The 13,879-nt window shown below is 32.6% G+C and overlaps 1 protein-coding gene across 4 annotated transcripts; it reads right to left on the bottom strand.

Annotated features, from left to right (window-relative positions):
• Positions 1-9,596: 9,596 nt before the first annotated feature.
• LOC123895202 lies at positions 9,597-12,362 on the bottom strand. Of its 4 annotated transcripts, none has more exons than XR_006804123.1 (5): positions 11,856-12,362; positions 11,604-11,701; positions 11,281-11,405; positions 10,257-10,447; positions 9,597-9,850 (listed from the first exon to the last, which is right to left on the bottom strand). XR_006804123.1 is itself a non-coding variant. In XM_045945434.1 (5 exons), the coding sequence occupies exons 2-5, from the start codon at positions 11,649-11,651 to the stop codon at positions 9,840-9,842; spliced, it is 303 nt and encodes a 100-aa protein (XP_045801390.1). In that variant the 5' UTR covers positions 11,652-11,701; positions 11,856-12,359; the 3' UTR covers positions 9,597-9,839. The 4 variants fall into 4 exon arrangements, 1 of the variants encoding a protein (XP_045801390.1); XR_006804121.1 differs by having other exon boundaries at positions 10,257-10,443; positions 11,281-11,461; positions 11,856-12,357; XR_006804122.1 differs by having other exon boundaries at positions 10,257-10,443; positions 11,856-12,355.
• Between the last annotated feature and the right edge of the window lie 1,517 nt (positions 12,363-13,879).

Genomic DNA, 13,879 nt, shown 5'->3' with positions numbered 1-13,879 from the left:
AGACGGTCCAGATTTAAACAGTCATGTAGTTTTGACTACATGTCATCCGAATCAATGAACAATGATAAGCAAATTTCCTAGTTATCAAATTTTTAGTCAAAATTGAGTATTAAATCAATGAAGTTGAGACATGTTCGGTTAGTGTTCAAATGTGGACAACAAATGGTTGCGTCTCAAGGAATATAAACTTTCTATTGTAGGGTTTCTCTACATGTACCCTTAAATTACATGTTAGCATAACCCTTCATCTTATACAATGAAAGAAACAATATGATTGAAGAAGTTCTATGTCTAGTTTGAAAATACTTGTTTCAATTTAGTCCCGAACATTATGCTTACTTGTTAGTTAACGTTGCAACCATCATAATTTAAAAAGTATCAAAAGGGTCTCCAACATCAATGTCACTAGTCAAGCAATCAATCACTATGTGAATCAACATCAAATGTTGATCATCTAATCACATCGATAATTTTTCAACGGCTCCAACGTATTTTTTTTTCAATTATTCTAAAACACCACTTTTAAAATAGACATGAACCTTCTGAAATGTGTACATTCTATTATGTTAAGCTTTCTACTATCTTAATTGAAAACTGACTTGAACGTTAGAGTATTAATTAACGGGGGTACAACACTCCCTGCCTTTTACGCCTTTAGGCCTTGTTGCAAGTGAATCGCAATGAAATACCTATTTGATATTGAGATTTGAGACTTATATATATGGTTAAAGTTTGTCCATTGAATCAAATGATCTTATAGCTTAAACACATTGCTTCTATATATATCATATAAAGTTTGTACTTATCATAATATAAAACCAGTACTATACCATTAGCGCTGCCATGTTTGAGCATGTGGGAGATTCCACGGATGAATGACAACAAAAGAGACTATATATATTTACATGCTAGTGGTAGATAAGATAAGATAAGCCAACTAACCTTTCATGCATTCAAAACCTGAATTTCAAGTTCGACTTCAAATATGTAGTGACCCATATATAATATAATTAAAATCACATGTTCTTTAACGATGACAGATTGATCCAACAGTTAATTCCACATAAAAACGTGTCAGTGTTAGCTCAGTTGGCACAAACATCGCATTATATGTGCAAAGTCGGAATTCAAATCTCAAACACTCCACTTATTCATGTTTAAGATAAATTTTTTAATAACTAGATTACTTGACAAAAAAATAAATAAATAAAAACGTGTCGGTCATTTCACATGCCCTAACAAATTTTTGTTACTCAAATTGTTGTCCTGTAACAGAGTCTTTGGTGGGTCCATTTAGGGTCGGTCCCGCGACTATTTGGAGGACTCGATAATTAAAAATGAAACTTTTAATAAAAAATGGCAAAAATTTTATTTAAATTTGTATTTTTGCACAAAAAAGAAAATCATTGCATTGTGATAATTAAAGAGCAAGAATACAAGTGATGCAGGAACATTGCATCTTATATAAAATACAAGACTTAATTGTATTAAAATTTTAGATTAAAATGAGATCTGGAAAGTAAATTTTTGCTTAGAAGTAAAAATGAGGGAATATTTCATTGTTCTTGGTCAAATGAGCAGTGTAATTAACGGCGGTACAAGTGTAGGATGAAGAAAGTTTCTGCTTGAGGGGGAGCATATCCAAGAATGGATGGACTCACACTTGAGAGAGAGATTGTTGTGGCAAGTGTGAGTGGTTAAGTCCCACATTGCTTAGAAAAGTGGAGGTTGAACACTTTATAAGTGAGAGGACCTGTTGGAACAAAGTTCACATTGGTGTGTGAATTGAAAATAAAATTGAGTCTCATATCGGGTACTAGAACAAACTAGTGTGTTGTAGCATACTAGTGTGTAATTTGAGAAAATAAATAAAATTAAGTCTCATATTTTATTTAATTTATTGTGCTTTATTTTCCATTATTTTGTAACCGACTAGTTTATGGGAGAATAATTATACTTTTGATGGTTACACTAAGGATACCTATGGACTATGGTCTATATACTCATATAAATAAAAAACCTTAGTTGATAACTAGGTACACACAATAATCTGGCGGCTAAGTGTTAATAAACACAAAAGAAAGGCCTCCTCACAATATTTGTTTGATACACTGTAGCAATAACATGTGCTACCGAACTCTAGTATGAGCAATAGGTGAAGAGAAAGAAATTAATCAAGTGATGTTGTTCTTATGTCTTGATTGTGCAACATCATGTTTGGTTAGAGTCAGATTGTTTTTTGACGAGAGATCAATCATGGAATGGCAGTGATATCCATTGCTGGAACTATTTGGTGGATTGAGAGGATTTGGTTTTATCACATTCAATTCAGTTGACGATACATCTAGTGCTATTATGTTTTGGAATATGGTCAGGTAACACTATGTTGTTATTATAAGAATTATACTTACAAGATTAATATTAGCCAATAATTATGGACTGTGTGTAAATAAGCATATATAATCATCATCAGTTGAGAAATCATGTTTTGATATTTTATCAGTTAACTATATTAGATATATACATGATTTTATTGTACAAAATTTTTCTCTATTTTTTAGTTGAAATCATGCTTAAGTACATTCAGTCCATAATAACTAATTGGATATTTCTAATTGATTTTATGATCAATTGTTACTAATCTTTTATCAAACCAGTGGTGTTTGTTGATTTATATCAGCATAAGTGCCTTAAGGATACTAATAGTAATATTAGTATTAATTTATTTTAAAGGTGATATAAGAATCACTAGTTCCTTCAAATAAAGAATGGTCTTAGTACCATTATCCCTTTGATTTGAGAATGGTCTTAGTGCCATATTGGAATGGCCTTAGTGTCATTATATTGATTGATATTGTAATATCATCAATACATGTGGTATTGTAGTACCACATGTGGTATCGTAGTACCGTTGATTCATAGATTGATGTTGTAGCATCAATTTGAGTGGTATTGTAGTACCACTGAATCACCGATGAATCATAGATTGATGTTGTAGCATCAATTCGAGTGGTATTGTAGTACCATTCAAGAAGGTGTATTCTTTGACCGATTTCTACCGTGCAGTAGCATATCGGTATACAGTTGAAACTGGGCTGTTTTATCCTGGGGACGGCGTGGTTGATAGTCTGCTTGCACAATTTTGGGCAGTGCCACGAAACGTCTTAAAGAGAGCGACCTAGTCCGCGACTCAACCCAGTAATCTCTTCGGTGGCTGTAAAAATTATTTTTTAACGGTTTTTTAAATTCGAAAACAACAATTTTAAGACGTTTCGTTCTGCCATGACTACCGAAGAAATTACTGGTTCATATTATTATGTCGCTGACTATGGCAAACCATTTTGGTTTAAAGGGAATCACTTCACACATTAGCAACAAAATAAATCGTATTTTTAGAACAATAAAAGAGTTGCTAACGTGTTGAAGGATTATATTTCAATTGTATTTGAAACAATTGAACACGTTTAAAAATGATAAAAAGTCTAAAGAAGATGCACTTGAAAGTCTGATAACTTGTCTTCTTTTGAAAGAAAAAGTTGTAAAGCAAGATCAGAAAAATAACGAAGTGCTTGTTGTCTCGAACAACAACACTAGAAACAGAAAAAGATACTCATCACTTTTGTTGATGAATGTTGAGATTATTTTTCATAAATCTTATGGAAAATAAAAGTGATAAATGATGTTCTTGACATGTTTCAATTCTTTGGAATTTAAATTGAAAATTAGTTCAATAAGAAAGTCAAGTAACTTCATTTTGTTATAAGGCACAAAATATGATTCCCACATTTTTTAATGAGAATGAAATTATACATGAAACAACTACAACTTACTCTTTTGAGTTGAACGGTAAAGAAAAATAAAATAAAAATAAAGAACTTTTTACCGAGCTAGTTGTTACAGTCATGTTTAATTTCGGCATTGCGTCTCATTAGTGGGGGAATTCAATTAACTGATTGTTTTGTGTTAAATAGAGTGCCTAAGTGCAAGAACAAAATTCACTTGTGAAATTTTGTAAAAATGACAATTTAACTTGTCTTATTTTTTGAACTTTGAGTAATTTGACGTAGGTTCAAATTCTCGACTCCTAGAGAGTTAAACTCACTAGTAAAGCCCATGAATGTGTATTTGTTGATACACAGTTATCATCAAAGCTTGTAGGTTGTAGCCTAAATGCTAAAATGATCATAGAATCAAAAGATGATTTCTATGAAAATGAATTCCTCTTTAAAATTGGGAAATAGTGGGGGCTCTAGTGGGGGCATTGTACCTGATCACATTCCAGTGATCAGAAGTAGTAATGAGAACATCGAACAAGATGTAATAGAACCTCAAAGAGGTAAGATAGCAAAAAGTTGCTAAAAAAGTATGAACCTGATTACATGGTTTATAGATTAGAAAAGGATACAACGAACCTCCAAGAAACTGTCTTTCTTGGATGCTGATTTATGGTGGTAGCCGTAAATGATGAGATGAATTATCTATTGTCTAATAAGACTTGACATTTAGTAGACTTGCCTATGAGTACAAATTGAATGATTATAAATAAACTTTAGAAAGGAAAACAAATATATATCTTTTCAACATGTTTTCTCCAATTACAAGAATAATATCCATAAGGCCAAATGGATGTTATAACTACTTTTCTAAATAATGAATTGGAAGAAGAATTTTTTATGGAACAACCTAAATATTTTTTTAACTCATGGGCATGAAAACTAAAGTCGATAAGTTGGATAAGACTTTGTAGAGTCTTAAACAAGTCATATGAAATGACATGAAAAGTTTGACAATTTGATGATTGCCAAATGAATTTCGAAGTAAATGTAATCTTGGATATTGAGATTATTGATCCATGAATGCAAATTTCCGTAAATCAATCTCACTATGATGAGAAAGTTTTAAAGAAATATATTTACGGAAGCAAATTTGTTTGTGCATACTATACGATCATAGTGTAAAAACTATGGAAGAACACTGGTGAAAGTGTAAGACAATCAGAATATGAAAGCCTATATATGTTGCCGCATTTGATATGTCACTGATTGTACTTGACCCGACGTTGCATATGTCGTAGCATTGCATATGTTGTGGTACTGTTGTGCCGGTTTGTTAGTAAACCGAAGAACTAGCATTGGTATGCTATTGAGAGATTCATGAGATAAAAATGACCATGAATCTCATATCATATTATTATTAGAGATTTTCTGATATTCTTGAAGGATACAATGATGTAGATTGGAATACATTATTATATGATTCCAAAACAATTAGTGACTATATATTTGGAATATATAGTAGAGAAATTGTATCTTGGAAATCAGAGAAACATACTATATTGGCTTAATCCAATATGAAGTCTGAAATGATACCATTAGCCACAGCTAGTGAAGAAGCAAGTTGGTTGCTTGCAATTTGACATTCCTTTATGGAATAATCTATGCCAGATGTGTTGATCCATTGCGATAGTACCGCGGCTATTGCATAAATTGAGAACCGTTATTATAATGGTAAAAGACGTCGATTAAATGGAAGCACAACACAGTGAGATAGTTAGTCTCTAAAGGTGTTGTAAGAATGGGTCATGAGCACGCTGATGAAAAATTTAGCAGATCCTTTGACGAAAGGAATAGCTAAAGAGGAAGTCCATAATACATCTGGAAAGATGGGACTAATTAATGCCTAAATGAATTTCTCATGATGGAAACCCAACCTAAATGACTGGAGATCCCAAGAAATAGGTTCAATGGGTAATAACAAGTTGTGAGGAGTTAAAGATGGTCATGCAAGTAAAAATAAGAAAAGCATGATTCCTGAAAGCGAAAGGATGAGATAATAAAACTCTTAATGAGATCTATACTCTGTATGAGTGGAGTACCAAGCTTCAGGAGTACTCTTGATAGACTCACCTATATGAATGTGGAACTGAGGCCGGTTCCTATGGAATTTAGAGGCGAATTCCTAGAGCGTTCATGAAACTGGGATACACGTGCAGGGCCATTAAAGCACGGGCTATAAAGATACACCTTAAGAAAAGGTTGTGTGCGGGTTTGAGAAAAATCCGAGATTGAGTTCAAGACAAGTGTCACTCTTACTAAATCGGGCTCTTACTTGCTATGTAAAGGTTCAAGTCATAGACACCTTTGCTTATGCACAATCTTTTAGAAGTGTCCTACGATATATTGGAATTTTCTTTTAAATTCAAGTGGGGGATTGTTGGAACAAAGTTCACATTGGTGTGTGAATTGAAAATAAAATTGAGTCTCATATCGGGTACTAGAACAAACTAGTGTGTTGTAGCATACTAGTGTGTAATTTGAGAAAATAAATAAAATTAAGTCTCATATTTTATTTAATTTATTGTGCTTTATTTTCCATTATTTTGTAACCGACTAGTTTATGGGAGAATAATTATACTTTTGATGGTTACACTAAGGATACCTATGGACTATGGTCTATATACTCATATAAATAAAAAACCTTAGTTGATAACTAGGTACACACAATAATCTGGCGGCTAAGTGTTAATAAACACAAAAGAAAGGCCTCCTCACAATATTTGTTTGATACACTGTAGCAATAACATGTGCTACCGAACTCTAGTATGAGCAATAGGTGAAGAGAAAGAAATTAATCAAGTGATGTTGTTCTTATGTCTTGATTGTGCAACATCATGTTTGGTTAGAGTCAGATTGTTTTTTGACGAGAGATCAATCATGGAATGGCAGTGATATCCATTGCTGGAACTATTTGGTGGATTGAGAGGATTTGGTTTTATCACATTCAATTCAGTTGACGATACATCTAGTGCTATTATGTTTTGGAATATGGTCAGGTAACACTATGTTGTTATTATAAGAATTATACTTACAAGATTAATATTAGCCAATAATTATGGACTGTGTGTAAATAAGCATATATAATCATCATCAGTTGAGAAATCATGTTTTGATATTTTATCAGTTAACTATATTAGATATATACATGATTTTATTGTACAAAATTTTTCTCTATTTTTTAGTTGAAATCATGCTTAAGTACATTCAGTCCATAATAACTAATTGGATATTTCTAATTGATTTTATGATCAATTGTTACTAATCTTTTATCAAACCAGTGGTGTTTGTTGATTTATATCAGCATAAGTGCCTTAAGGATACTAATAGTAATATTAGTATTAATTTATTTTAAAGGTGATATAAGAATCACTAGTTCCTTCAAATAAAGAATGGTCTTAGTACCATTATCCCTTTGATTTGAGAATGGTCTTAGTGCCATATTGGAATGGCCTTAGTGTCATTATATTGATTGATATTGTAATATCATCAATACATGTGGTATTGTAGTACCACATGTGGTATCGTAGTACCGTTGATTCATAGATTGATGTTGTAGCATCAATTTGAGTGGTATTGTAGTACCACTGAATCACCGATGAATCATAGATTGATGTTGTAGCATCAATTCGAGTGGTATTGTAGTACCATTCAAGAAGGTGTATTCTTTGACCGATTTCTACCGTGCAGTAGCATATCGGTATACAGTTGAAACTGGGCTGTTTTATCCTGGGGACGGCGTGGTTGATAGTCTGCTTGCACAATTTTGGGCAGTGCCACGAAACGTCTTAAAGAGAGCGACCTAGTCCGCGACTCAACCCAGTAATCTCTTCGGTGGCTGTAAAAATTATTTTTTAACGGTTTTTTAAATTCGAAAACAACAGGACCCATAAACCTAACACCTTAAGATTTTGGATAAGAGTGTGATGTCCAACTCATTTGTGAAGTTGTTCTTAAGCCCAATATAGATTATCCCCTAGCTGTCACCTCGTGATAACCCAACAGTATGGAAAGACAAAGGAATCAGCAGCAGCTGCAGTCTCGAATATCAAGGCCTCAGAATGAGCAACGTGTTTGGAACAAACTAAGGATTTATTTGATTTTAAGAAAAGAAAATAGAAGGAAAATTACGGAAACTAATGGATGAATTTGGACAAATTTTAGTCCAAATTCATCCATTAATTTTCATATTTTTTTTTTCTTTCACTTTCTTTCTACTCAACCAAACGAATCGTGAAACCCAAAAAATTGAAGAGAGCAACAACACACAAGATTAACACAAACAAACAACAAAGGTATAGACAGGACAAGACAAAGAACCTTTTGATTGAATTGAATCCGTCAAGCCCAACCGCAAAAGAGATATGATGATAGTACCTTGTACTTATTTGTTGCATGTGAAATGTACGGAGAACCACAGCTCATCAAACATGTTTTGTACAGATAATTAAGATAGATGCTGCAGTAACACCTACAACTGTCTGACTCAATCATGTGCGCCTATATTTGATATTTTCCTCGTTTCCCATTTCTTTTTTGGATCTAGATTCTACTACACTTTACTCTCCAATCATTCACCTCATCTTTCCACTCACTTTTTCGTTTTTCCTATCCTCACTTTTGAGATAATGTTAAAAATAAAAATGGTAAGGAGTACTAATACTACTGTATTTTTAAAGTAGCGATTCAATGTCTTAAGTTTTTTATGTTTTTTTACTTAAAACATTTATTTTTATTTTCTTAATTATTGTCCTAAAAGCACAGTTTAGCGAAGAGTACCTTTTTTTTATTTCAATTTTACTACATTTATTTTGTACATAAGGTAAACTAGGAAAAAAGAAAACAAAAGAAAATAATTAAGCTATATATAGGGTAGGCCACCCTTAGAGCACCAGACGAGATTAACTCCTTTAAATTATCGGGCAGAGATTCCTAAATCAAAAGCTTCACGTCATTAGTCGAGCTAAATCTAGCGAGGAAGGCAACACAAATCATTTCCTTCCCTCAAAGTATGAAATAAAAAAACATGTCAATTTAACTTATAAAGATCCTGAATATATGCTAGCTATTACGACAGTATAGTGGTTGTAATTATTGTATCCCTTAATAACGAGTGAGCCAGTTGACTAATGTGGCCGACTCACTATACTCTTTATATCTGACTTAGCTAACATATATTCAGAATGTGGGTTGACAGATCTTCTTCTGTTATTGTTGTTGTGGTTGATTGTCAAGTCTCACATTATTCGGTCTCTTAAATAAAGAAATAGGTTAAAAAATAACTATTGGAGAAATCTCACATCGCTTAGTGTGGCGAAGCACGGGAGAGACCAAGGCTATATATTCACTAGTACAGAAAACACTTTTTACATCTGGCCAAAACCCCATTTTACATCTGACCCCAGTCAGAGGTAGACGTACAAGAAGTAGTAAGTTTACGCTTTTTACATCTGACATTCGCCAGATGTAAAATTATCCCCTTTTACCTCTGTTCTTGTGTTTCAGCTGACCAATTTTTTTTTTAATTAAATTGGACCTTTTACATCTGACCAAGTCACCAGATGTGAAATAGTCACTTTATTTAATTTTTTTTTTCCAAAATCCTGCATTTTTTTTTTTATATTTTAAATCCTATTTTGTAATTAAAAAAAATCAAAATAGCATTACGATTCAACATTCAACCAAAATACAATTACATAATATGATCAAATGTCATTAAAACAAAATACCAAGTCATTACAATTCAAATAAAATACCAAGTCATTACAATTCAAGCAAAATACCAACTCATTCATCCAAAATGTTATAACATTCAAGCAAAATACAAGTCATTACAATTCAAAACATCATAATTAATATGAATCCATCACATAAATTAACCTAGCTAGCTCCTAAGCCTCATCATCGGCAACATCATAATCTACCTCGGGATTGTATAGGTCAAGAAAACAAGTTGCCTAGTTGTTTCGCAATTCATACAGCTCCTCCTCTGTTAATGACATGGGATCATTGAACACCTACAATACATATACATGATCAACTTATTCATACTACATGATCTAAAAAAATGCAATAATCCAGGATCTAATATATATATGCACAAAATGGCGGAGCACTCAGATAGTTTTCCATTTTGAAAATTATCATGGCACAAAACACAGTTAGGCTAATTCCAGCAGGCCAAGATAATACATCTATAAAGCACAAACACACACCAATAATAATTTGAGAAAGTAAAATATTTGAATGTAACCACATGGTCGGTGTCAACATCGGACACTGACACATGTCGGACATGCCTTAAATCTAAAATGCTGGTGCTACATTAGTACTTCATTCATTCAGAGAAAGTAGTGGCAAGTACTTAAAAACCAAAATTGAAATGAAAAAAATTGCAGAAAAATTTCTTAGGATATTTCATACCTTTTCTGCAGAACTTTGCACATAGAAGCATCCCCTGGTAACATATAAGCCTTACTTTTTGGAAGAGAACCATTGATACTACTTCATACTTGTGTGGTAGAAAATTCTGAGCTTGCCGCAGAATCTGATCTGACAATTCATCCTCAGTGAAATCATTCTGCATTCCATTAGCAGCACTCCTCATCACCTACCTCAAATGTAAACAAAAAGCTATTTTACATTTGCAATAACTTTCCTATGTTAATATAATGTGTTGAAACAGATAATATTTGGGTAATGTTGAGTGTCTAGGCTTGCACATTGGTCATTTTTGTTAATTTTAACAAGACAACATAAATATAAATATTGTACAATTATCTAACAGAAATCTAACCAAATACATCTGAGACACAGGAATATTGTGTATGTAAGGAGAAATAAAGGATTACACCTCTGTGTTTGTGTTAGGAATAACACTCCCACAGTTCCAGCTTTTAAAGTATATAGCAGAAGAATGAACAAAAGTGGTACTAATTAACTATGTGTTTCCATTATTTAGTTAGTTGCTGTTTTAGTTGTTTGAGTTAGTTTAGGAATTAGGCTTTTGTAGCCCTTGTGATAGTTAGGTTTAGTTAGGGTGTTAATTGGTAGTTATCCTTTTGTAACTTTGGAGGTCTATATAAGGATGCCCAAGTGTAGCTCGGAGGTTAGGATTTATTTTGTTTATTTGACTAGATTACCGGTGTTTCTTCTCAAAAAACCTAGCAGTTAGTAAGCAAGTAGAATTAAAGACACCAGAAAGTGAAATTTGTGGACTAGAGAAAGCAGAGTTAAGGTCTCTAGAACACTTCAGTGTAGTTCATTCATTCAATTCCAATAGGGAATTCTTTTAATTCCTTCTCTCAAATCTAGTTCTTATCAAACTGACAATATCTTTCTTTTATTATATCGAAACCACAGTTTAAAATACGTCTATCGTTGCTCAGCACAAACTACCAGAAGTATAAAAATACCGGACCTTTACACAATTCAACCACAAACCTACCTCAAATCAACACAGCAAGTGAAACACACCCCGTGACCTTGCATTCCATTAGCAGCACTCCTCATCACCGGATCCCTCGTCATTCCTTGTCTTCCAGTAAGTGTCTCGATGAAATACACTTCCTTCTAATGAACATAATGTAGTTTTTTTTAGGCAGAATTCAACTCAAAATCATCACATTCTTACAACAAACAACACAACAACAAAAACAACAACAAAACAACATCAGCAACAAAAATCGCAACTTTTCAAGTAATAAGGATAATTAAAAGAAATCCATTATGATAAAAACATGAAAAACAGTAATGAGTGAAGAATAATACCTCTCTGACCCATCTAAATGGGTTTTTGTCAGGTCCTTTAGTGAACATCTTGACCTAACCAAATCAACCCTTCGATGCAAATGCACTACCAATTAAACCTAAAAAAAAGAAGCTTTATGCATAAAAATAGAATGAATAGTGATTGAAGCCAAATTGAACAAAATATCACTGAACTCAAAAACCCAACTAAAAAATTTATTCATAATAATAAAAAAAAATTATTCATAATTCATGAGTAAATTAGGGTTTGACCTTTTCTCTGGGTTTCAGCTAGAGATGACAGAGATGTGTTTCAGCCTTCAATTTGTGTTTAACTGGGTTTTGGAATTTCCGTTTCAGCCTTCAATTCATGTTTCAGTGAGACAGAGAGACGACATAGATGAGCGAGTACGTGAGATCAGTGAGAGAGAAGACGAGATCGATCGTGAGAGAGATGAGGCCTCCGAGTTCGAGTGAGATCTGAGAGAGAAGATGAGATCGATCGTGAGAGATGAGGCCGGTCGCTAGGGTTCGAGTGAGCAATGAGAGATGAAGGAGATCGTGAGAGAGCTGTTACTGTGAGACCAATTATTAATCACTTGAAGTCTTTTTACATCCGGGGATATTATGGTCATATGTGAAATTATTTTAGACAATTTTTACCATAATTACAGGATTGCCACCGCGTTTAGCTTTGCATCTGGGGATATTGTGGCTAGATGTAAAACGTTTTGTCTATATATTTTTCACATCTGTGGATATTGAAACCAGATGAAAAGACTACTCCATATAGTATTTTACATCTGACATATGCTCGTCAGATGTAAACTACTTGTGTAATATGTCATATTTGTACTAGTGATTTGATCTAAATTCTTTATTTTTAGATGCACTAGTCGGTAACAATTTAAACTTATATCTGACTTAGTTTAAATATTTGTTTTGTGAGAGTGTGGTTGTATTGGGTATTGGGGTGAGAGTGAAAGAAGTCTGTGTTATAATGTTTTTTACATGGTAATGATTCTCTGATCGTCGGTTTAGACAACGGTCATGTTATATTTTTGTGTTGTAATTGTATTTATTTTTATTTTTCAGCCATGTTATGTTCTAATATTGGTATTAGAGCTTCGGTTCGAAATAAGGGGTGGTACTGTAAAAGTGTTGTTTAGGGAGGTTGAAAGACTTGGTATTTAAGCGTGTCTGTTGTGATCGTTGTTTATGGAGGTTTCGGTTTTTTGAATCAATCCATTTGTGGTTTTAATTTTGATCGGTTTAAATTTGAACACTCCTAATTCGAATTTCACTCCTGCATATTATGTTTAACATCCCTACCAACCGAGAATATCCACAAAAATTAAATTTTAATTTTATCGAGTCTAAAAATAGATTGAGGAGAGCACATTTTAAACAGATTTAGAGCTTAATTATACTGTTTCACGCATGGCATGCATGGTTGTAGCTGGTAAGGTAAGCCATCGATATCTTCATCTTGGGTCCAATAAACATATTATAGGTGACTAGGTGAGTGAGATTAAATTGCTATTATTAATTGATCAAATATTTATTGCCATATATGAATAAATTATGTACACATTTAACAAAAAAAAAAAAAGATTATATACACATTTTCCCGGGTTTCAATTATGAAATATGAATATTCCACGCATAAGTAATAATACTTTCATTAGAATATTACCACACCAAGAAGAAGAGGAAAATAGGTGGGATGAGTAGCTCAATTATTTAAGCTAGTTGAGCTAAGAGTTAAGGAGTTGCAGGTCCACGGTTGAAATTCTGACAATGAGAAAAAACTAACATTGTAATAAACTAACAATTTGTCTAACTAACAATTTGCCTATAAACATAAAAAAAAAAAAAAAAAAAAAAAAGAAGAAGAAAATAATATAGCTAACTTATAGCGAATAAGTTAGCTGGTTGAATTTGTAGTGTTTGTTAAAATTAACGGTTGAACTAGCTTATAAGTATGAAATGATATAAAAAAATATGTTTAATTAATATTTAATTTTTTTCCAAATAAGATGATAGAGATAAACTGGAAGAAAATATTATAAGTTATAAGCTTATAAGCTACTTAAAATAACGTTTAAAAAATAAGCTAAACTAATAAAATAAACCATAAGCTTTTTTTGAAAACGTTTATCAAACAGTTTTTTTTTTTTTTTTTGTCATATAAACTTATAATTTGTAAGCTATAAGCTCAAAATTAAGCTTTATCAAACAGAGTCTATGTCACATATCTTGACAAGTTTAAGTTTTTGAGGTATCTATTTGTTTAA

Source organism: Trifolium pratense, linkage group LG7 (assembly GCF_020283565.1).
Source record: "Trifolium pratense cultivar HEN17-A07 linkage group LG7, ARS_RC_1.1, whole genome shotgun sequence".
In the NCBI taxonomy this organism is placed as follows: Eukaryota; Viridiplantae; Streptophyta; class Magnoliopsida; order Fabales; family Fabaceae; genus Trifolium; species Trifolium pratense.
The sequence above is the reverse complement of the archived record's forward strand: the minus strand, read 5'-3'. Positions and strand labels throughout refer to the sequence as shown.

What these genes read in the sequence shown, in the direction of transcription:
- LOC123895202 (XM_045945434.1), bottom strand. Translation starts at nt 11,651, where the DNA reads ATGTTCACTAAAGGACCTGACAAAAACCCATTTAGATGGGTCAGAGAG. An exon ending in CATTTAGATGGGTCAGAGAG is followed by an intron (nt 11,406 to 11,603) that starts GTATTATTCTTC and finishes TATGTTCATTAG; the next exon opens with AAGGAAGTGTATTTCATCGA. An exon ending in AAGGAATGACGAGGGATCCG is followed by an intron (nt 10,444 to 11,348) that starts GTGATGAGGAGT and finishes CATTTGAGGTAG; the next exon opens with GTGATGAGGAGTGCTGCTAA.